The sequence below is a fragment of the Gadus chalcogrammus genome, chromosome 9, assembly GCF_026213295.1.
Source record: "Gadus chalcogrammus isolate NIFS_2021 chromosome 9, NIFS_Gcha_1.0, whole genome shotgun sequence".
NCBI lineage: Eukaryota > Metazoa > Chordata > Actinopteri > Gadiformes > Gadidae > Gadus > Gadus chalcogrammus.
In genome coordinates, this window is record NC_079420.1 from 13160268 (window position 1) to 13182136 (window position 21869).

The 21869-nt window shown below is 42.2% G+C and overlaps 4 protein-coding genes across 14 annotated transcripts; 2 read left to right on the plus strand and 2 right to left on the minus strand.

The window, feature by feature from the left end:
• Positions 1–625: 625 nt before the first annotated feature.
• Positions 626–2354, minus strand: LOC130389738 (ubiquinol-cytochrome-c reductase complex assembly factor 6). The gene is made up of 3 exons (XM_056599674.1): positions 2246–2354; positions 1628–1755; positions 626–1339 (listed from the first exon to the last, which is right to left on the minus strand). The coding sequence occupies exons 2-3, from the start codon at positions 1733–1735 to the stop codon at positions 1220–1222; spliced, it is 228 nt and encodes a 75-aa protein (XP_056455649.1). The 5' UTR covers positions 1736–1755; positions 2246–2354; the 3' UTR covers positions 626–1219.
• A 248-nt stretch (positions 2355–2602) lies between these two features.
• Positions 2603–7916, plus strand: tdg.2 (thymine DNA glycosylase, tandem duplicate 2). Of its 8 annotated transcripts, none has more exons than XM_056599608.1 (11): positions 2607–3035; positions 3308–3359; positions 3635–3957; positions 4390–4592; positions 4798–4867; positions 5226–5361; positions 5621–5703; positions 5806–5900; positions 6005–6179; positions 6324–6449; positions 7076–7916. In XM_056599608.1, the coding sequence occupies exons 2-11, from the start codon at positions 3331–3333 to the stop codon at positions 7213–7215; spliced, it is 1380 nt and encodes a 459-aa protein (XP_056455583.1). In that variant the 5' UTR covers positions 2607–3035; positions 3308–3330; the 3' UTR covers positions 7216–7916. The 8 variants fall into 8 exon arrangements, with proteins under 8 accessions (XP_056455585.1, XP_056455583.1, XP_056455580.1 ...); XM_056599605.1 differs by lacking the exon at positions 3308–3359 and having other exon boundaries at positions 2607–2698; positions 2954–3035; positions 7076–7911; XM_056599606.1 differs by having other exon boundaries at positions 2623–2698.
• A 1632-nt stretch (positions 7917–9548) lies between these two features.
• Positions 9549–18206, plus strand: tdg.1 (thymine DNA glycosylase, tandem duplicate 1). Of its 3 annotated transcripts, none has more exons than XM_056599598.1 (11): positions 9549–9684; positions 10223–10294; positions 10934–11103; positions 11771–12099; positions 12201–12270; positions 12499–12634; positions 12831–12913; positions 13020–13114; positions 13512–13683; positions 14375–14539; positions 15647–18206. In XM_056599598.1, the coding sequence occupies exons 2-11, from the start codon at positions 10239–10241 to the stop codon at positions 15862–15864; spliced, it is 1494 nt and encodes a 497-aa protein (XP_056455573.1). In that variant the 5' UTR covers positions 9549–9684; positions 10223–10238; the 3' UTR covers positions 15865–18206. The 3 variants fall into 3 exon arrangements, with proteins under 3 accessions (XP_056455573.1, XP_056455574.1, XP_056455575.1); XM_056599599.1 differs by having other exon boundaries at positions 9555–9684; positions 10239–10294; XM_056599600.1 differs by lacking the exon at positions 10223–10294 and having other exon boundaries at positions 9555–9684; positions 15647–18205.
• LOC130389704 (patatin-like phospholipase domain-containing protein 2) lies at positions 16064–21547 on the minus strand. 2 transcript variants are annotated; one of them, XM_056599628.1, is made up of 9 exons: positions 21120–21547; positions 20186–20418; positions 19986–20051; positions 19477–19686; positions 18985–19045; positions 18701–18883; positions 17696–17834; positions 17448–17544; positions 16064–17296 (listed from the first exon to the last, which is right to left on the minus strand). In XM_056599628.1, the coding sequence occupies exons 1-9, from the start codon at positions 21322–21324 to the stop codon at positions 17237–17239; spliced, it is 1254 nt and encodes a 417-aa protein (XP_056455603.1). In that variant the 5' UTR covers positions 21325–21547; the 3' UTR covers positions 16064–17236. The 2 variants fall into 2 exon arrangements, with proteins under 2 accessions (XP_056455603.1, XP_056455604.1); XM_056599629.1 differs by lacking the exon at positions 16064–17296 and having other exon boundaries at positions 17461–17544; positions 18701–18903.
• Positions 21548–21869: the final 322 nt, after the last annotated feature.

A 21869-nucleotide genomic window follows, 5' to 3' on the forward strand; every position in this document is an offset into this window, starting at 1 on the left:
CCTCCGGACACTCGTTTATTTTGCTTACCCCTAAAGTGATCAATGCTAGATGGAGACGGAGAAAACTTTTGTTATTTTAAACATGAAATGAATTGCAGTTGTTTTGCATTCGTCAGGGGATCAAATATAATTTGGAGGCACATATATTCAATCTCAACGCACCTTCCTTGTATTGGTCATATGAGACGTATCCCTCATTAGTTGGGTCTAGGATTCCAAATACGGAGTCCAAGTTGGACTCATTAAAAAGACAGGGCCCCTGTGTGTGGTTATCTTTAGAGTCCTTCAGCTGCCCGAGGTAGTCAATGAGAAAATCTTTCGGATCCTCTGTAAAGAAAATATTATCCGAAACAAACATTTCAAATGTATGTTTACATCACAGTAAACGTTTACACCTGCAGTGCATAAACGATGGATATAATAAGATGCCTATCGGATTACATCGATCGTTCGTGGATACACAATAATTCATGGATGACAAGATAACACATGGAAATAGATTTAACCTGGTCTGTTAAATAACAAACTGCTCGTCAGGTTGTTCATGAGTTCGGCAATTTTGTGCCTTTCTAGATATTTAGCAGCTTCTTTTGCTCTTGGAGTCGCCATCTTTACTACTGTTTGTTGTGGTTGCTATGATACCCCGGGGGCTGGAGTCTGGACCACTGCCTGCGTAGAAGGGTCGGGACCAGAGCTATTTAAATTTGCTCTGATAGGGACATCAATACGGAATATAATGACACTTATTTTATATTTTGAGTGATACTTATGTAATACTTTTTTTCGTGCGTAACAGTTTTATTGGACATGCTGTCTAATAAAATCGCTAATATACGATAAAAGTATTACATGAGTATCACTCAAAATGTTATGCTTGAGCTTGTCAAGTCTCCATTTTTGCACAAATGTACCAAACCCTGCGATTACCAAAAGTTGTAAATAAGGCAACCTAGGAAATACAGTATGACTCACTTTCACAGGAAGAAACAAATTAGTATAAGACAGACAATGTATTTATTAATTCATAGTATATTATGATGATTGACTTAAGGTACGGTAGCAGTGACAAAATTGCAATTTCACCAAAGCCACCTAGGTCCTCTAACTGTTTTGGTCGTCTAACTGAGAGGGATAAAACAAAATCTGCAACACATTCATAAAAATATCAAATATATATCCACTTGAATCATGTCCATCCCTGAGATCATAGGGCATATGATCAGTCAGGTTTCTGTGCAGAGTTCATCTGCTGCTGCAGGGAAACAGCCTCCTCCTTAAGTCTGTAGCCAAGCAGTTCAGTCCTCAACTCGCCGGGCCTGGGTGGGATCTCAGGAATACTCTGGTGGTTGATGACAGACAAACACACTGTACTCCACATTTACCCAAGAGTGTTCAATTATATCAATGTCCAAATTAACCTATTTCCTCGAAACCAGAATCCTTTGGGTTACAATGACGACGAATCATAATGTTTTTTCAAGGGATTTATTCATTATTATAACTATAAAATAGCAATAATTGAAGTGTATGGTATATTGAATCTTCTACATATATATTTTCACACACACACACACACACACACACACACACACACACAGGAGTGACTGGGTCACATTGTGATACTCACTAGGTCAGGAAGGTAGTATTGGTGCACAGCCTGTGCTCCTGCGAACATAGCAAGGACACTGGCCCCAAACATCCTCAGGTAGCGAGGCCAAGACACACCCGCTGGCATTATTGGGGTTTGAGTTTAACCTGCGAGGGAAGAATGGCATGACGCAATGCAATGTAAATAGATATTGATAGGAAAGGTAGCTTAGAGGTCATGACTTGTAAGTATATTCCCTATTGATTACAAACCGGCGAGTGTAAAAACAAAACAAAAAAAACACGCATTGAGATAGTAAAACAGCAATATTATTGTAGCCTTGCCTTTAATTGAAATACTATGGCAGAAATTATGTAAAGGAAACCCAACTTCACAGTTCAAAGCTTCCTTTACAAGGTATTATCTATGGTTATTGTATTCAAGCATGAAATGCATGCTCATCGATATGAACCGACGGTAGGTCTTGAGGTATATCGTAGGTTAATAAGTACGAACAGAATCACTGAGTGACCAAAAACCGGCACATGCCAACACGTTTTAAGTACATCAATATTCGCTTGCTCATTTAATTACCATCCCAGCAGCTACGTTTCCAAAATGTCTAGGGTAAAATGTTTATGTCAAAATAAATATTACCTCGCTTTCTTCAGAAAATAAACAAATGTCACAGTAGGCGGAATCCTACATGCTTCCGCCGAGGTTAATTTCTACTCCATAACGCTCAGTTCTTCTCCAATCAATTCGTGGTTACGTGTCAATACACACGCACTCTGTCGCCACCGTGTGTCTCTCCCAGGTAGCATAGATGTTTGGCCTAATATTAATTTATATTTGTATTTATATTATCAAAGAGTTATTAAGTTATTCCGTACCTTTATTGGAGATTTTAAATCATTGTCTTTCTCTAAGAATTGTATTTCTAAATTGTAATCAGTATGAGTTTTGAATACTCCACGCCTATGGGTGGCGATATATTTATTTTACTCGCCAACGGGCTCATTAAACGATATGCTGGACGTTTAAATGGTCTTTGTTTTGAATGGGCTCGAACGTTGTCCCTTATTAAAAAGAACAAAAAATGTATGACAGGTACGTTATTTACGTGTTGATTTATTTTTATTCCTCCGTTCTCATAAAATGAAAGTGGTATTTTTCGATGAAGACAGTTTGTGAGGCATGTAAAGCGGATAGAAGCTAGTAACAATACCTTCCACCAGCCGTCTTTGTACTACTGCGGTTAGAATTTGCAGACACTTCCTTTTGTCTAACGTTATTTCCAACATATCCCATCAATGTCCCACACTATGCTTTTACGTACAAATCTGTCAGCATAATCAATGTTAGTTTATTCAAGTATATCAACGATTAAGATGGAAGAAAAACAGTATACGTCACTGACGGTTCCTACGGATTATTTCCAACAGTGGTGAGTTGTCCTCGCCGAATCCGAATGTAATTCTGTTGGAGATCGGAAATCGTCCATTATTTTGTATTTCCATGAAGATAGCATGTCATGCATGACTATTATTTATACAGATATGCTCATCGAACATCATTTGTGAAGGCATCACTGGTTGTGAGTTGTCTTCGAGCAACATATGGGACAATCCTCATTTGTTTATTGATTTTGGAAATTACATGGCTGATCAAAAAACTATTTCGAGGGAGTGAGGGAAATATGGGGATTCATTTTTACAGGAAATGCATGCGAAAGTGTGGAAATGCCATACTGTTCATCATTTTGCCTATTGTAAGTGATCATCTTTATCAGGTTAGTATTCTGAGCTCCAAATGTGCAATGATCACAATGTTGAGGGTGCATAAAGGGTTGTAGGTAGCTTGTCACCGTTTGTTCCCACTTCCCTTAAGGTGTGCATGCACTCAAAATCCTATCTTTCAATCCATCCCTCTTTACACCCATTTGAACTTATTTTACTCTGGTTCAGAAAGGTAATTCACTCAATGATTGTTTCCCATTATCCCGTTTTAATGTCTTACTCTTCTGCTCGCAAACTATTCCCCCAGGTACCAGTCCAGCCAGCAGCACCCACAGGCCCAACACCTGATGCAGTACCATAGCATGGGCCAATACGCCGAAGGATCACGGGAGGAGCCCGTCATGACAGAGCTCTCTGTCCTCCGGGAACTCCCTTCATCTCACCAGGAGTTCCTGTCGCACCAAAGCTACTATCCACAGGGCTCCCACCAAGCAGAACTTGACTATCACCACAACTTCAGGGAGAGCCAACAGCCTGCTTTCCAGCCCAGTCCGCATCAGGAGTTTCCAGGGCATCAGGAGGAGCCAGGGAGGGTTCACCAACAGCAACAACCTGTCGATCCCGCACCAGGTGAGTAAGCCTGCAGGCAGAGGCAGCCTCCCCCACTAACTCCCATGTCACCGGATCATTGTAACGATACAACATGTTATGCACATTTTCAGTACCTAATAATGAACAATCGGTAACTGCCTTACACCTTTTTCACTTTGGTTATCTGGGTGGGGAAGCCCTTCTTGAATTTTGGAAACCATGAAAGCTCAGTGCAATAGTTTTAGTTCTGCTCCTCATTTCCATACCGGCTTATAATTGTTCGTTTCCATTGTTGGGACACGGTTTCCCCAAAGTTTCTAGAAGGTTTCCAAACCCAACTTATCCCCACCCAATATGGCCTCTAGCTGAATCAAGTATATACATAGCATGTCAATAGTTGGACAAATGTTCATATAAAAACAAAGAAAGCAATCTTTGCTGCCATCTCTGAACATCTGTTAATTCTCCTAGCCGCACCCCCGGGCAAGAGGAAGCGGGGCCGGCCTCCAAAGCAGCAATCGGAGGAAAGCAAGATGCAGCCGGTCGAGATGAGTGAGGAGGAGGCCGCTAAAAAGGCCAAGAGAGCCCTCAACCGCTTCAACGGCATGTCAGTGGCTGAGGTCATGGCCAAAACCTTGCCAGATGTTATTACCTACAATCTTGACATATTGATAGTAAGTTATCTTGTGCGGATGCATATATTTATTTCATTTAGCAAAGAGTGGTCTATTTCCAGCTAAACTACACAAGGAGGTGCAGATGGCGGTGAAAAGGTGGCTCTGGTACTTTGACTTTGTGCACACCGGTGCTGAGGTCCTGTTCACAGAAAATGTCGACTTTCCAGTAGGTTTTCTATGGTAACACCTTGTTTTTCCTTAGATTGGAATCAACCCGGGACTGCTGTCAGCCTTCAAAGGACGCCATTACCCCAATCCAGGAAACCACTTCTGTACGTCCTCTAATGAAGTTTTATTACATTGTTTTGATAATTTGTACTTGGTCAAATCTATTTACATACCATTAAGTTCAAACAGGTTGCAGTTAAGTAGTTGTGCAAGTGCAAAAGCTGACATTTTTCACAAAATGAATGGAAAGTGTTCAAATTAAACTAAGAAGGAAAGTGTTGTGGAAAAGCACACTACCATTTAGACGTTTGTAATGCAGGCATTCTTCTTTTAACTCATATTCTAAAATCCTTGTGGTGTCAAGAGGCCGTGAGACCCATTTGTACAAACTCTTGTCTTGACCGGTCAAACGGTTAGTTTGAATAGATTTCATGGACTTATGTTCTACACCCTTGTTCCCAGGGAAGTGTCTGTTCCTGTCAGGTCTGTCTGACGAGCAGCTCAACTACATGCACGACGAGAGTCTCCCGGAGAAGCACGGCATCGGCTTTACCAACATGGTGGAGAGAACTACACCAGGAAGCAAAGACCTGTCCAAGTAAACCAATAAGTATACTAGGCGTAGGGGTGTTACGGCCACTGTTTTTGTTAGGCTGAACAAGCTTAAAGTGTTCCGGCTTTGTTAAAAAACTGTTGGATTTTCATAGGTGTGGAAATTTCAGAGTTTTTGGTTTTCATGCCATATTTGAGAAATAGTAATGCTGGAATTTTGTACCATCCGAGTCAAACAGCCATTTTAGTGACTTATTTATATGTAAAGATTGTTGATGAATATTGAATGTTTTTTTCTTTTACAGCAAGGAGATTCGTGAAGGAGGTCGACAGTTACTTGACAAGCTTCAGAAATACAAGCCACTGATCGCAGCGTTTAATGGGAAATGTAAGAATACTCATCAAATGTTCTGGTGATTTAAGGCACAGCGTCTTTGAGTGTAATCTGCTGTTTACTGAGAATGTTTTTTTCTTTTCTTTTTTTTAACAGGCATTTATGAAATCTTCTGCAAAGAGATTTTTGGGGTAAAGGCAAAGAATCTTGAGTTTGGCCTACAGCCATACAAAATCCCTGAAACCGGCACGGTACGTGAATAGGCAACAGGCGACAGATGAGACAGATGGACCAGTACAAGGGTCTCACTGGGGTGGAAACTTGTTAACTTATGGACATGTGTCTCTATGGATAGGTGTGTTACCTGATGCCCTCATCGAGTCCGCGCTGTGCGCAGTTTCCCCGGGCTCAGGATAAGGTGCATTTCTACATCAAGCTGAAGGATCTTCGCGACCAAATCAAGGGCAAGGGCAAGCCGAGCCTTGAAGTGACGGAGACGGAGTACTCCTTTGATCTACAGCTGGCAAAGGGTACAACCGTTTATTACCCATTACCTTAGCTGTTTAAGTGTGGCTGTGTTTTGTTTTATTTGAACGCTACTTATTTGGTCCGTTGCAAGTTTGGCCAAATATAACTTCCCTTTGTTTCTGATTTGAATTGGATTGCTTTGACAGAGGACGCCAAGAGGATTTCAATCAAAGAGGAGCAGGTGGACCCAGAGTATGAGAACTGTGACCGGGGACGTGAGGAGGCGAGGCAAGGCCCCAGCCACTGCAGTATCTCCAATGCCAAAAAGGAAGGTGAGTGGTGCTAATGCAAAGTAATCTATGACGTTGTCAACGCTGAGGACCACATTCAGCCCTATATTTAAACCTGCCAAGGAGCATCACATAGTTCTCCCTTCCAAAGAACTAGCTTTGGCATCTTGGTATCCACTGTTACGAAGATGATTTCGTGTGTTAAAGGGGACTTATTATACCACCAGGTGTGAGTGGGATTAGCCTTACAAGCCGTTTCGAAAATCTGCCTAATATGACATCACTAGTGGGTGTGTCCACCTAGATCTGTGCTGGATAGATCTATCTACCAGCCTACCCAGTGGACTGAAGTAAACATTGCTCATCTATCCAGCACAGATCTAGGTAGACACACCCACTAGTGATGTCATATTAGGCCGATTTTCGAAACGGCTTGTAAGACTAATCACACTCACACCTGGTGGTATAATAAGTCCCCTTTAATATTTGTCAGTTATCAGTTATCCTTAAAGCTATTTGCTGCCTGTTGTGAGAAGTTAAAGTTGTAATTTGGGTTACAATACTTTTCCCCTGCACCTTTTGTAGCCTAGGAAGGAACCTGTCCATGATTAACGGTCATGCAACCCTTTGACATCTTCAGTAACGCCTCTGTGACGCCTTCCTTCCAGAACCTGACCGTAAAGAGATTGCGGCAGGTCACATGACATGTAACCCGTGGACTCCACAGTCGTTTGTGGAGCAGATACCGGATATCAACTGTGATAGCAGCACCATACCTCAACCCCCGGTTGAGGGCAAGACGTTTTAAGGACACCAATGTAATGGAGAATAGGTCATAGGGGGGTCATACCTGTGATGATTCGTCATGTCTGCATGTGTCACACAAGGGGGGGCGGCCAACAGTGCCTGGACTTCCACGTCTTTCAGACAAACAGTTTGTATTCTTGGTGTTTTTTAGTATTATAATTTATTCCATTTCGTACCGCATGTGTGTTTTTTCGGTGACTTATTTTTATATCTTGGGGGAAAAAACTGGGATTTTATTATTTGTATCATGTATAATTGTGTAACCGTGCTCCGGAATTTCGGATTTGTGATTGCGGCGCCATTAAATACCTTCTAATGTTCAACCTCAACTTTTATGTGATTTATTAACGTTTCTGCCTTAAAAAGCAAGGCAATTCATTTCTATGAGTGCAACAGCAGAGGACTCTTCCTCGGTGTCTACTGTCCTGCCTTAATTGTTTTTGAAATATTTATATCTGAGAAATAGTTGTTGTATCTGTGTACCAAAGACATAAAAGTAAGTAAAATTGAACTTCTCTCCATATTTTTACCATGAACCACTTGCTGAGCACATCTCAGTCTGTTGTGTGGCCCTGGAAAAGAGGTTGTCACTGGCATATATTTTATCACTTTTTATTGTAAATCAAGTAGATCAGAAAAAAACTTAGAACTGGTGCTTTGGTGAAGGTTGGTCTAGCAAAAAGACCCTGCTACGGCAAATTGTTAACTGGATTTGTTTAGCATCGCTATGTTTAAGTGAAGAACCAGCTCATGTGCAAGCATTGATAGATAACAGACTCCATTTTACTCCTGACTATTTTTTTCACTACGTTATTGCGCAAATAATGTATGCATGTAAGCAGGGTTCGAGTTATGGGGGGGGGGGGGGGGGGGGGGAGACCTTACCAATAACTCGTAAATAAGCCCCGTGTCGCATCGATGTCCGGTTCGCCCTGTCTGGGCTTATTATCCCGATAATGACCGGCGTTCTATTATCCCTTACTTAACACGTCAATAGTACTCTGTATGTGGAAGGGAAAATAGCTTTATTTGTAATTACAATATTATGCTGCTGTATTTTCAGAGACCCCCACAGACATTTGAGATTGCTGCTTTCATGGGAGCAGGACCTCTCCCAGTGGGGGCTCAGCTCCCACTGGCTCCCACCTAACTCGAACCCTGTATGCGCCTAACCCTTATTATCCAATACATGCCTTTTGAAAACAAATGTATACAAAGAAAATGGAAACATTATGGAAAGAAAAGTGTAATGCAAGTGTAATGCCTGTTTGAATAAAGGCCATAGGCCTACATATAAAACGAAAACGGTGCTTGGGATTGAGGTTAGTTGTACATTTTCTCAAAATATACATGGTGTAGGAAGCATGCATACATATTTGTCGTTGTTTATTGATATCGCACACTGCATCATCAATCATAATTCACAACTGATTACTCACTTTCCCGGGTGCCCAGAAGTCACTTTACTCTTCTTTATTAGCCTTATTTTCTATCTCAATGGCTTGCATTGAATATACAATGTAATAATAGTATAAATACATACTTTTTTATTTCTTATTGAATTTGTTTATTCAATACGGTTGCATACCCTGATATGTGGGTTGCACTGTGAACTACAACAGGAGGTAGGCTACAGTTAACGATTCCGTTTCTGAGCAAGATGGAGCTAGAATTTATACCCTGGTCATGCAACTAATAAAAAAATGAAATATATATAATGTTGTGCTACTTTCAAGACGGACATAGGCCTATATATATATATATATATATATATATATATATATATATATATATATACATACATATATACATACATCAACAAAGCGAATAATGCATATGAAGATATAAATATAGATATCTATATATCTATATATATATATCTCTATATATATATATATCTATATCTCTATATATATATATATATATATATATATATATATATATATATATATATATATATATATATATACACACATATATATATATAAACATACATACATATATATATTTATATCTTTATATGCATTATTCGCTTTGTTGATGTTTCGATAACGCTACATAGTCTCACAACCAATGAAAAACGGCCTGGTGCCTTTTAAACGCAGTTTAAAAGTCTGCCCAGGATATACCAATGTTGAAATAAAAACGGGGATGTGTTCGTGTCAATATTTGCAAAGCGTTTTGTTTATCTCGCGGCATTGTAAATCCACACATTTACCAAACATAACTGTTTCACATTACATTTCATAAATTGCAATTTGTAATGATTGTTGAATTGCAACAGAGAGTCATTTTACTTGGTACCCCTAAGTCGCCGACTTGGATTGTTCCGATGTCAAAGTTGACGGGCTACCCTGTCACGTCTTTGTTGGGTCGCTGTACCTTTTCCAATGTAATCAATAGTGCGGAATTAATGAAAATTGTACAATTGTCTACAAAGACGGCTACAATTCAACATTAGCTCAAACAGGTATGTTTATATTTTTTCATAATGGTATTTAATGTCGATTAATGATGAAAACCGCACGGATAGCAATAGCGTAGCCGCTCACTCAATACGCTAATATAGCCGACTAGCTGCTGGCTACGTCGGCTAGCAGCCGGTTGGTGCTCAACTCACAATCAGTTGGATGTTACATACAAAGATTGGTTTAATACTTCTTTGTTATTCTGTAACCAGATCATTCGTTAGGAATCCTTGCGCTGGTTTATCTGAGGTGAATACACGTTTAAATGATAGCCTATCCCTAATCGTTGTTTGGTGTTAGCTTTATAGCCTAGCATTGATGAAAGAATGGATGGACAATACATTTTAGGTACCCACTTAGAAATACCCACCAAAAGTGTTCTTTAATCACCACCCTTTCTCGGTTTTTCTTTGCACACCTTGATTTAATTGTTTTGGCACATGCATTCTGTTTCATGCACTGGCGAATTGTTTATGCAAAAGCATCTGTACATCATCAAACTATGTGTCCTCAACATGAATATTGATTTATTTAACAAAGTCAAACCAACCTAAAGATGGAGGAAAAGCTGTATGGATCACTGCCTGTCCCCTCGGAATACCTTCAACAGTGGTGAGTCCCCTTCCCAGCGCAACGTGGCCCCACAGGACACAGTTCTTTGTAGAAATCCTTTTTGAGGCCCAGTGTTATTAAAATGAAATGGAAAGCATGTGCACCTCATCCCCTTTTTTCATTTATCCCATTTGTTAATTGCATTCTGGCTTGTGATATTAATAGGTGTGCCTTGTGTTTTCTTGTGTTTGTCATGGGCCTGATGCAGCAGATCCTTGAAAGACCTTTTAGATTGAATCGCTTGGAGTTTGAACAATTGTAGCGTTCATAAATATGTCTCTTTTAAGATGTTGAGGAAGAAGTCATAAGTACAGATGAGTCGTGTATACATTGATAGTCCTGTGACTGGATTTCTGTGTGAACCTTTAACCCATAAGAATGCATAAGATGGTCTGTCCTGTTTGTCCCTAATTTCTGAATTGCCAAGTTATGTATATACCCACTGTATATATAAATATTGCGCCGTGTTATAAATGAATGCACAAAATAAAGTTGACGTACAAATTCTTTGATACCTGGTGCACCTGTCCTGGAGCTGTGTCTTTTCACTGGTCTGACAGTATTTCCGCGGAGCCTCACTCACTGCTGTAGCTCCTACCAACCCGCTCATGCCTGTGTGTTGTAACCCCGGCTCTACAGGATTCAGTCGACCCAGCAGTTCCAGGCGCTCCAGGCCCAGTACTCCGGGTTCAGTCCGCACCACCACCCCCACTATCCAGAAGTGCCGGCGGGAGAGCAGGCGACGGCACACATGGCTTCTCACCCGGAACCCATGATGGGTCAGCAGGAGCCCGCCAACCCAGCAAAACGTACTGAGTATATCATCCTACGCAGGGTTCTTGTTTTGTGTGGGTTCAAAATAAGGATGCATAGGCTGGTGTTTGGACAGCTCAGCACAGGAGTTTAGTGATATTTGTTTAAAAAACAAAACATCAGTGGTATCCCCCTATCCAGATGGTACATATTAGGCATGTCAGACATCAATAAGATCATTCTTTGCATGTTTGTTTGTTGTTGAAGATATTTTGCATTAGTAATGGAGGGAAGTGAGTTCTTTCAATGCATGGATTCTAATGATCCTAGTTTAATCACTAAACATTTAAACTGGTCCTGGTCATTCGAAAACACAAACAAACACTTTAAAACACAATTTGCCCTTTGAAAAATAACCAAAAGGTTTTAGCGTTCCTTCTTTTTAAATTGCATTTGAATTTGTTGGTTAATTTGACAAACCCGCAGTGTCTAGTGCTAGACAGACAACACGATTCCAAGCTCTAAGCAGTAAGTCTTGCGAATACGCTGTTGCCTCCGTATTTTGTAGTGTGACGCCATGTCAGAACCTGGTCTTAATGTGTGTGTCCGATGCTTGCGACTACGACAGGAATCGTGTTCAGTAAATAGAACATGGCATGCCAGGTCCAGATTTGGAAAAGTCGTGAAGTGTTTTAAAAAAACCTCTTTGGTCTTGCTTCGTAGCTCCAGCCAAAAAGAGAGGCCGACCAGCACAACCCAAGGAGCCCAAGGAGCCTAAACCCCCCAAAATCCCAAAGGCGCCCAAGCCTCCGAAGCCCCCCAAGGCGCCCAAAGTACCAAAAGCCCCCAAGGACCCCGCCGCCCCAAAGGCCAAGCCGGGTCCCAAGTCCAAGAAGGCCAAGGAGGGCGAGGCGGACGGCAAGCAGGAGAAAATAGACGATACCTTCAAGAAGGTCAAGAGGAAAAGGGACCGTTTCAAGGGAATGAGCGAGGAAGAGGTCATGACAAAAACCCTGCCGGACCTGCTCGAATATAACCTGGACTACGTTATTGTGAGCATCTCCATCCACTCGCCTGGCTGACTTAATATTTAGCGTGTTGTTCTCGACCAGTCCAAGTGGCCCTTAACCAGGCTTGTGTTCACTCCTTTCAGATTGGCATAAACCCGGGTTTATTGGCTGCCTTTATTGGACGCTGGTTCCCCGGTCCCGGAAACCACTTCTGTAAGTTCTCGGGTGTTTCTCTCTTTTTGAGAAGCCCTTCTATAATGTATATTTAGTTCATGATGTCCAGTAGCATTTCCCTATTTTGATGGAACAATTGTATTGGATTTGGCCTACAGACTGCTCAATAAGAGTGCAGAACAACAGTTTGACATTTTGCTGATGTGACCACCTGTACATTTGGGAATGCTTGGAGTGAGTAGTGATGAGGTGTGTGAACCCTTGCAGGGAAGTGCCTGTTCCTGTCTGGATTCACAGATGAGCTGCTCAACCACACGGCCGACACACTACTGCCCACTAAGTACAAGATCGGCTTCACCAACATGGTGGCCAGGGCCACACCTGGGAGCAAAGATCTCTCCAGGTACCAGCGGGACTGCTACACACATTGAGGATGGATCCTTACTAGTTCTGAACACCCATATAATCCAGTCCCATTTGTCATCAATTGTAAAATGATCATACATCTAATGGCCATGTCGTCAGGTCACTGTTTTGGTTGTAAAAGTGATGATTATGTGACCGTCTATTTCTATTCTTTCTTTTTTTTGGGAAAACAGCACGGAGTTACGCGAAGGAGGCAAAATTCTCACACAGAAATTAATAAAGTACAAGCCTCTCATTGCAGTTTTCAACGGAAAATGTAAGTAAAAGTATTCTATAGCAGTCTCAAAATACATTCCCAATGGACATTTTGTTTATGTATTGTATGCATCATCTAAAGAACCACAATTGCATCTTTCCCACAGGCATATATGAAATGTTCTGCAGAGAGATGTTTGGCAAAAAACCAAAGACACTCACGTTTGGTTTGCAGCCTCACAAGATTCCTGACTGTGATGTGGTAAGAACAGTGGGATATTGGGGACTGTATTGTAATTATTTCAAGGCCTAAATATTTTGGGCCCTAAAAAATGTTTGGTAGCCCTATCATACTACTTTTAAATTGTTTGCAAGTGCTCACAAGAGGCGTTGCTGCCAAAATATGGGTAAACTATAAAAACCTCTACATCCCAGCTTTCGTAACCACGGGCAGGGCGAGATGGATTAAAATTGTCCACGAACTGTACACGCCATCTTGTTTCTATACGCCAGCTGGGTGGGCATCTGAATGTTTCCCCCCCAACTCATTTTTGAACAAAGACAGTACCAAGATGGCTGCTGGGCCGATAGTTGCCATTACACAGCCTTGCACACCTGAGTCCTGCGGGCCCACATGACTTCCTGTCTCTCCTGCCTAGGCCCTGTATCTGATGCCTTCGTCCAGTGCTCGCTGTGCCCAGTTCCCCCGTGCCCAGGACAAAGTCCACTTCTACATTAAGCTGAGGGAGCTGAGGGACGAGCTGAAGGGAATCCAGAAGTCGAAAGAAATCGAGGAGGTCAAATACAGCTTTGACCTGGGACTGGCTAAGGGTAAGAAAAAGAAAGAGCTTTCTCCTGTGTTGCTGCATGTCCGTTCACGTCCTTTTTTTTTTTTTGTGGGGCAGCTGAGTAACACCCTAGGGACGAGATGGGTCATGGGATAGCCGCATACAAATGTATCAATCCGACCTGATGTGTAGTTCCCCTGTGAAAATGTACGCACAATCTGCTAATCTGTCGACTATTTTCGGCTCGGTCCAGTGTAGGGCTTTGACTCCGAACTTCGTTATTCGAATATAATTAGAATATCAAAAATTAAATCAAAACTCGAATGAATATTAGGCAGCCCTTAATATTCGAACCTGTTATGGGCAGGCCAAGAGGGAGAGACGTCGGACAACCCGATGCAGTCCATTCATAATATTGTAATGACCACGGAAGAGGCAGTGAATGAAGTATTGATTAGACAGCGATTTATTAGAAACCAAATAAACCGTTGGAACGCGCAAGACCGGTAACCATAGCAACGCAGTAAACAAACCTCGCGAAGCCCAATCCAGGTCTTACAGAAGGCATTTAATGATCAAAATATTATTCATAAATATTTGAATATTAATAAACGAACGAACTTCGAATAGGATTTTTGGGCAAAAGTCAAAGCCCTAGTCGTCCAGTGTCGATGTGCAGAGCAGATCCCTTTACAGAGCAGCGCCTTCATGTCCCTGGTTTTCTGCGTCCCCAGAGGATGCCAAGAGGATGGCCATAAAGGAGGAGGCGTACGACCCCGGCTACGAGGACGCCTACGGGGGGGCATACGTTGAAGGAGGACCTGAAGGAGGCCCACCACCCCCCCCGGGCGAGCCCCAGACCAACGGCCACTGCAACTTCTCAGCGGCTGAAAACACAGGTGACGTAGAACGACGCCGTACGCAACTGTAGCCCCGTCAACGTTGGACCCCGACGTTGGTGTTTAGCAGACGCTTTTATCCAAAGCGACTTACAATAAGTACATTTGTCATAAGAAGTGCAGAACACACAAACTAGAACACTTTCATCCCTAATCCTACATTTTGGGGTGTCCAGAGGTGTCGCATGACATTCTTGGCCCCGTACACCAGTGTTTTCAGGAACCCTTCCATCTTCATTCAATAGCCACACACTTTAACAAATGTACAACCCAACATATTAATCGTACCATTTAGCCACTGTGTAATGGCTAACTTGTCTTGTGGACTTTCCTTGGCGTATAAATTATTTGTTGAAATTGGGATGCTTGCTTTGTTTATTTATGTATTTGTCATTCCTGGATAAAGACAAGATAATTGCCATCTTATACTACATACTGAAAAAAAGCGGACCAATGAGCTTATTTGATTGTATTGTAATCTTTGCTTGGTAGACTGGCACATTTCAATCATTTGAAACTAATTTTCAAAACATAAACCACCAGTACAGTAGTAAAACAGCATGTAGTACTCAAAGCAATGTAATGAAAACCAGTAGCTGGGTCAAGGCTTGTTGCCAATAATGGGAAGTACAGCAAATATAGAGGTAGGTTTAGGCAAAAAAATGCAATACAGACAAATGCGAAAAGTACCATACAATTTCTATTGAAAGGTCAGAGCAATGAAGAAAGACACCATTTCAATCGCACCCTAGGGCCACAAGACATCGATAAAGACCATGTGTTTTATTCAAGGCACACTAGTTCCTTGGTGAAACCCTCTTATCTACAATAAATGATTGTAAATACCGTTTTAGTATTCCAAGTGTGCCAGTATACTGGATTATCTTATTATGGTGGTTTTATGTGATCATATTTCATTCATATTTTTTTTTCATTCACATTCAACTTTTTAGTAACTAAAAAGTTGCTTCTTGATCGTGTTAAGGTCACTCAGAGTGAGTGCATCAGCGTTCATACAAGGTGTAGTTTGAGCAGATGAATGAGAACACGACGTGGGGAAAAGGAGAGCTGACTGACACTGCAGGTGTGTCTCCATCTGTTGTCCAGAAGCTGCAGAGAAGGCCACCACGTCCCAAGCGGCGGGCGGGGCAGAAGGCCAGCTCCCAGACGGACAGTGGATGACCCAGTCGTTTGCCGACCAGATCCCTGACATCGGGGGTGCGGCGGCGGCGGCGGTGGCAGCGGCAACTGCTGCTGCAGCCGCAGCAGCAGAAGCAGCAGTGGCGGCGACGACGACTGGCCCTACGACAGAGCCAACAGCTTAGGGACCAGGGCCATCCTCTGTGTGGACGCAGGAAACACACACACACAGGAGGGTCCAGGCCCGCCACACGTCTGATGCAAAGCTGGGCCTCAGCCTGAAGACCTCATCCTCCCATTTTTCTCATTTTTCTATTAGTGACTTAGCAGAATACACACGCATTAATGACACATTTTTAGAGTTTTTGCAGAACACCATCTGCAGTTGTGTCCTGTGTACACACTTTGTTCATGGCAGTCGGTTTTTTTTTTTTTAAGTGTGAAATCAGGGACTATGAAAATGATGCTTGAAGGTCACAAGTTGAATCGGTTTTATTTTATTGTACTGTACATTACTGCACTGTGATGCAGTAGGTGTGGCCGATCATGTCTACTGTATAGGCAGTAGAAATGCCTTCTTATTACTTAGAACTTTTTACAATTGAATGACTGGAAATAGCCCAGCGGGAATTAGTATGAGCCTGCTGGTGTTGTTGTGTTGAGGCCTACGAAGACCAACTACTACTTATCTGCTGCCATTTAGATGTTAAAGGTAATATCAATGAACCGGGGTACACTGTCAAATAATCGTTGTATATATTTTATACATTAAGGTAACAGCAAAGCATGAACTGGTGTAGGCGGACCTGTGTTTTACTATAGCTGCCTAACCTTTAGATGGCAGCAAAGGAGTAGTAGGGCTAGAATTGGTTTGTCATTGAGTATATTCTGAATGGGAAAGCCCAAGCCAGGTCAAAGGACAGACATGGTTGTGATTTCACTTGCAGAATTTCTATGGCCCGTTATCAACTCAATTTGGTGCTATTTTAATGTTTTTTTTAAATCGGTTTAGAAATTGTCATTCACAAAGTATATCAAAATGTGCATTAAAATATCTGAATGATGTTTTTCTACATTTTGATGTAAGCCTTGATATTTGTATTTTACACTCATGCAATCTGGTTTTATTTGGAAGAAGTTGAAATGACATTCTTGTTTCTGTAAATAATAATTACAAGTAAAACAAGATATTGTATAAAATATATTGTTAAAATGACTTGCCCAAAATCCACAGGGTTGTGGATAGGCTTTAAGCAACCAACAATAGATGAATGAACCCATATTTATCAGTACTTCTCCCAATCATACATTTAAGTAACTAATGGATCCCCTGGAAAATGTGGCTGAAGTTGTCTCCACATTTATATTATCCACAACATGTGGTTAGCCCAGTACATTTTATTTGAAATGATGCATGGGCCCTATTACAGTTAGTTAAGGCTGAACTCTACGTTTAGTTGAATAGAGTATGTTTTACTTTCAAGGTGCTTGGTCCAGTAGCGAAAGGATGTTGAGGTCCTTGGAGAGGGTGCAGGTATTGAAGTTTCTTTCCTGCTGTCAGTGCGACCCAATATCCTCAGCTCCAGGGGAAGGCGGCGGCTCGGGTCTGGAGCAAAACTAAACAGAAATGTTCATACATTAGATATATTATACTTAAGAGATCCGAAAGTGACATTAATGGATATCTTAAAATATGTCAGAGAGATGCATACGGAGACTCCTTCCATGTTAGTCAGATACCGGACCAGTTGGAGAGGTTTGGGCGTACCGTCTGCCATGCATGCTCCCGTGGCCCCAGATCTTTTGGTGTTTTCGTTCCAGACGACATCAGACTGCACATCAATTTCCAGCCTAACATCATCACACTGCCAGACAAACCACATTCAATAATTACTATTCAATGACATCTTTGGGTGGATTTGTGAGAATTCCTAACATTTATAGGTGCCTCTCAGTATTCCACCTCTATTGTTTCTTACATTTAAAAAAAAACTTGTGTGCGATTGAGGGAGATACCTGATGAGTGAGACGATCAGCTCCACCGACCACGTGAAGGGAATCAGCAGGAAGCACAACAGTCTGACCAGAGGGGGCGCCATCCCCTGACTGCCAGCACTGCCAGCATAATGGCTCTCTCTACACGCCTTACACAGCACTGGAACGCACACATCCAGCCATACAGTACATAACATTATACATGGACCTCGTGTGTGAACGGAATGGTGTCTGGGGAGCAGTGTTGTTATTGATGTATTTGATGGGAAAGGGGAAGTAGTCATTTAGGAGACATTCATCTATGGCAATTTAGTGAATTCATAGGTGCTGGTAGGGGCTGGCATCATGCTCTGGGTATAGGATGCCTACAGGAAGACATTGAGATTAAACCTAGTACATTTTGGCAATGGGTCAAATACTCTAGAAACTACACAATCTGAATAAATTTTGAACATGTTAATGAAAAGCATCTATATGTTTCTTTTGAAGAGTTCTGAATGTATCTTAGTGATGAAGGGTTCTGAATGTATCTTTAGTGATGAAGAGTTCTGAATGTATCTTTAGTGATGAAGAGCTCTGAATTCATCTCAGTAGGGGAGACTTTTGCCACAAAAAGCATCATTACGGTTCTGTACCTTTCTGCAGTGCCTATGGTATAACAAGTGGACACCCAAGTGCTAATGAAATTGGGAGCAGACTGTGGAATATGTTGGTCGCTTTGGCTACAGGAACATAATATGTTCTTCTCAGTCAGCTTTTAATAATTGACCTTTGTCCACCCCACATACTAGGGCCCAATACTAAGGTATGTGAAGTTGACAAAGTATGGCCGAAGGTGCATGAAGTAGACAAAAAGTACCCCATTTGTAAACATTTCTGGAATTGCATTTATTATTTCTGGTGAAAAAATATGAAAATGAAATGATCGGACAAAAAATATGAAAAAGTGAATTTCCTGAAATTACAGTACATCTGATACCTGTCTATATTGGGGGGGGGGGTATTACAACTGCTTTGAGTCCTTACCCTTTTGGATGCTTGCTGGCAGGCTTTGGGCTGCGTTCTGCTCCAGCCACCAGTGGGACTCCGGCTGCGACACCTTTGACACCTGGCTGTCCTTTTCTGGTGTCTGTCCAGCACAGCACACTGGTTTGGTTGGGGGTTTCGCCATCGGCATAGACCAAGATAAGTATTCCGCTCCAAGGTGATCTGTGAGGACAGGTTCGGTGCTTCATTGAATTAAAGTTATATTTCCATGTTCCTTACGAACAAGCACGATGAACCAAGTTCAGCGATGAGGACGATCTCACCATTTCTTCTCAAGAAACGAAGAGCATCCATGTAGCCATTGTGACTCATCTCTGCCAACTCCTGTAAAGTACAAACAATGTTTATTCCCATGATGCTCAGTAGGACACACAATACACACTGTGTGTTCCACTGAGGACGTAATGGCACTACGGCAAATTGTCTCTACTTCATCATAACATCCACTTTTACAGAGAACTTTTACATAGCTTTGACCAAGACTGGAGGACAAAGAAACGGAAAGCAGAAATCAAAAAACGTACAGATAGTGGACTCCATGAGGACATTTGTTTTGCCTACCTTGCACTATTCAGAATTATTGCACAATTTAGAATATATTCATTGTAAATATGACTTATTTTAATCATTTTAACAAATTGTATCCTTTTTACTTATACTATATTTGCCTTGTACATGACTTTGACTTTGATGCCCGTTATGTGTACGTTTCAAGCGTACGGACACGTTACAGCACGGGGCTGACCGCCACCCACCGCCGGCTCCGGGGGGAAGAAGGACCTGTAGATGCGCTTCACGTTGAGCTGGCTGACCCGGATGCCCAGGTTACCGTAGTGCACGGCCAGCACGCCCAGGCCGCCCTCCCGGGGGCAGATGTCCGCCTCCCCGCAGAACGGGGACACGGTGATGGTGTTCCTCTGGTCGTGCAGCGGCATGTTGTTGCTCAGGGCCCCGTCCATGTAGCGCTGGGGGCCCACAGATCACAACGGGACAAAGTCGAAGCAATCCGCTTGGGATTCGAGGAATCGAGCCCTTTTCTTAGGGCACATGCACCGTAGCGCAAACACAGGAGTCGCTCATAACACTGATGTTCCAGGGCACGACTAGTGGATGAAACTAGTGAAGATAAGTGTTTCGCTAATGCCCGGATACATCAAAGCAGCAGGCCTCTATTCAGTGTCATGGGCAACACCTGTGTTTGTCTTACATAGGACATAGGAAAAGGGTTGATTTATTATGCATGGTGCGGGAGGGGACGGCTTACCACTCCACGGTACGATGGAGGGGTCACGCCACAATACAGGGGGAAGAAGCAACTACACAGGAGTACCTGCAAAGTATGGCCAGTGTGGGGAGAGAGAAGTAGGTGAGGTTGAAGTTCACTGATGACACAGCGGAGGCCTCAGCGTTCAGAATAATCTCCCTTCAAGTATCCCCACAAAAAGTAAAAAAGGTAAATGCCACCTGAATGAGTTCCTCCCTGTTGTCAAACTCTGTGACCAGAAGGTTCTCTCCGTCGGAGAGCCTGGTGAGGGACACGCAGAGCCTCCCGGAGGCCCAGAGGTGGGCATCGGGGGGCAGGTAGCGGAGCAAGGAGTCCTGCACCCCCCCCAGGAGGCTGAACGCCGGGTGGAGGACGCTGAGCTGGTGCCTGCGCGCCGCTAGAGCCATGGACATCACATACTCACAGCAGGTCTCTGCGCGCACGCACGCACGCACACACACACGCACACACACGCACACATGCACACACACATACATGCACACACACACAGTGTTATTGAGGCACAGGACTATGAACTTAACGATCTACTGGACTTTGCACCTAATACTATTCTGCTCTGCATTTGTGTAAATGAACCTGAAGCAAAACAATTTTTGTTCCAAACAATTGTTTCTCAACCGATGCATCAGGTGCTCCTTGAGCCAAAAAGGGTTTAAGGAGAAACAAATACATACAGTATATGACATACATGACAAAAATACATATGCATACACATACCGGTACATGTACATAGAATGGGTCCCAAACGTAAGTGGTTGGACCTTGACATCAAAATAATCATTTTTTCATCACAACAAGCCCATTTTATGGCAAATAACATTTCATGTGATCTTTCCCATAAATTGATTAATTTAACCATTTATATGTATTCATTGTATTTAACCAAGTTATATTCTAGAAATTGAATCTACTCAATAAATCACAACTATTTAAAATATTGTTTGATCTAATTTTTAATACTATTAAAATCTATTTGCAGAAGCAACATCCATTGCATTTAATTTCATTTAAAAAAAAAAAAATTACCGGTGATGTAATCCTTTCATCCTTTTCCATTTATAAATATCTAAAATTATAGGCTGCAAACACACACACACACACAAAGAAACTCACCAATGGGAATTCCAACCACGAGACTGGCTGCGACTAAACAACCCGAAGACGCGCCACCGATCTTCGACGCACGGCGAACCAGATGCGGCGCGTGCTCCAGAATACAGCTCAAGGCTCCCAGGTAATAAAGACTACTGAAGCCACAGCCAGCAAAAGAAATGTTCCACTCCTCTCCTTTAAACATCTTGTCTAAGTGGTCGATCATCCTGCAACACAAACTCCACAGAAAATTCCAGGCAAATAAAACGTTTAAAACCACTCAAAACTTCCTATCCAATAGTGTAACAGGCATCCTTTGCCTCATATGCCCTTCACACAGGTTTAAAAACACCAGCGCGATATTGCACAACATACGAGGCTCACGAGTCAGAGTTCAAAATAGACACCGTGGGTCCAGGTCAGGTCAGATACTATGTGCACATAAGGAGACCCACACATGGCATCTCTTCCTGGCATGAGCTGCATCTTATCTACAGCCAGGTATCTCCCTGCCTGTTTTGATTTACTTATCTAAAACCATAAAAGCACCGTCTATTAATGTTAACTGGAAAGCCTTTATTGAGAAGATAAGGAATGAAGTGTAAATAAACAGCAGAGGTTAAATGTATTAAGTTTGAAAAATACTTTTAGATTTTCTTTAAAAAGCAAACTTTTTAAAAAGAATCATTTTTATCATAAAGTTAGTAATATCTGCCTTTCTGGACACTGGAGACATTTTGGAAATAAGTAATAAAAGAAAGTATTTGATGT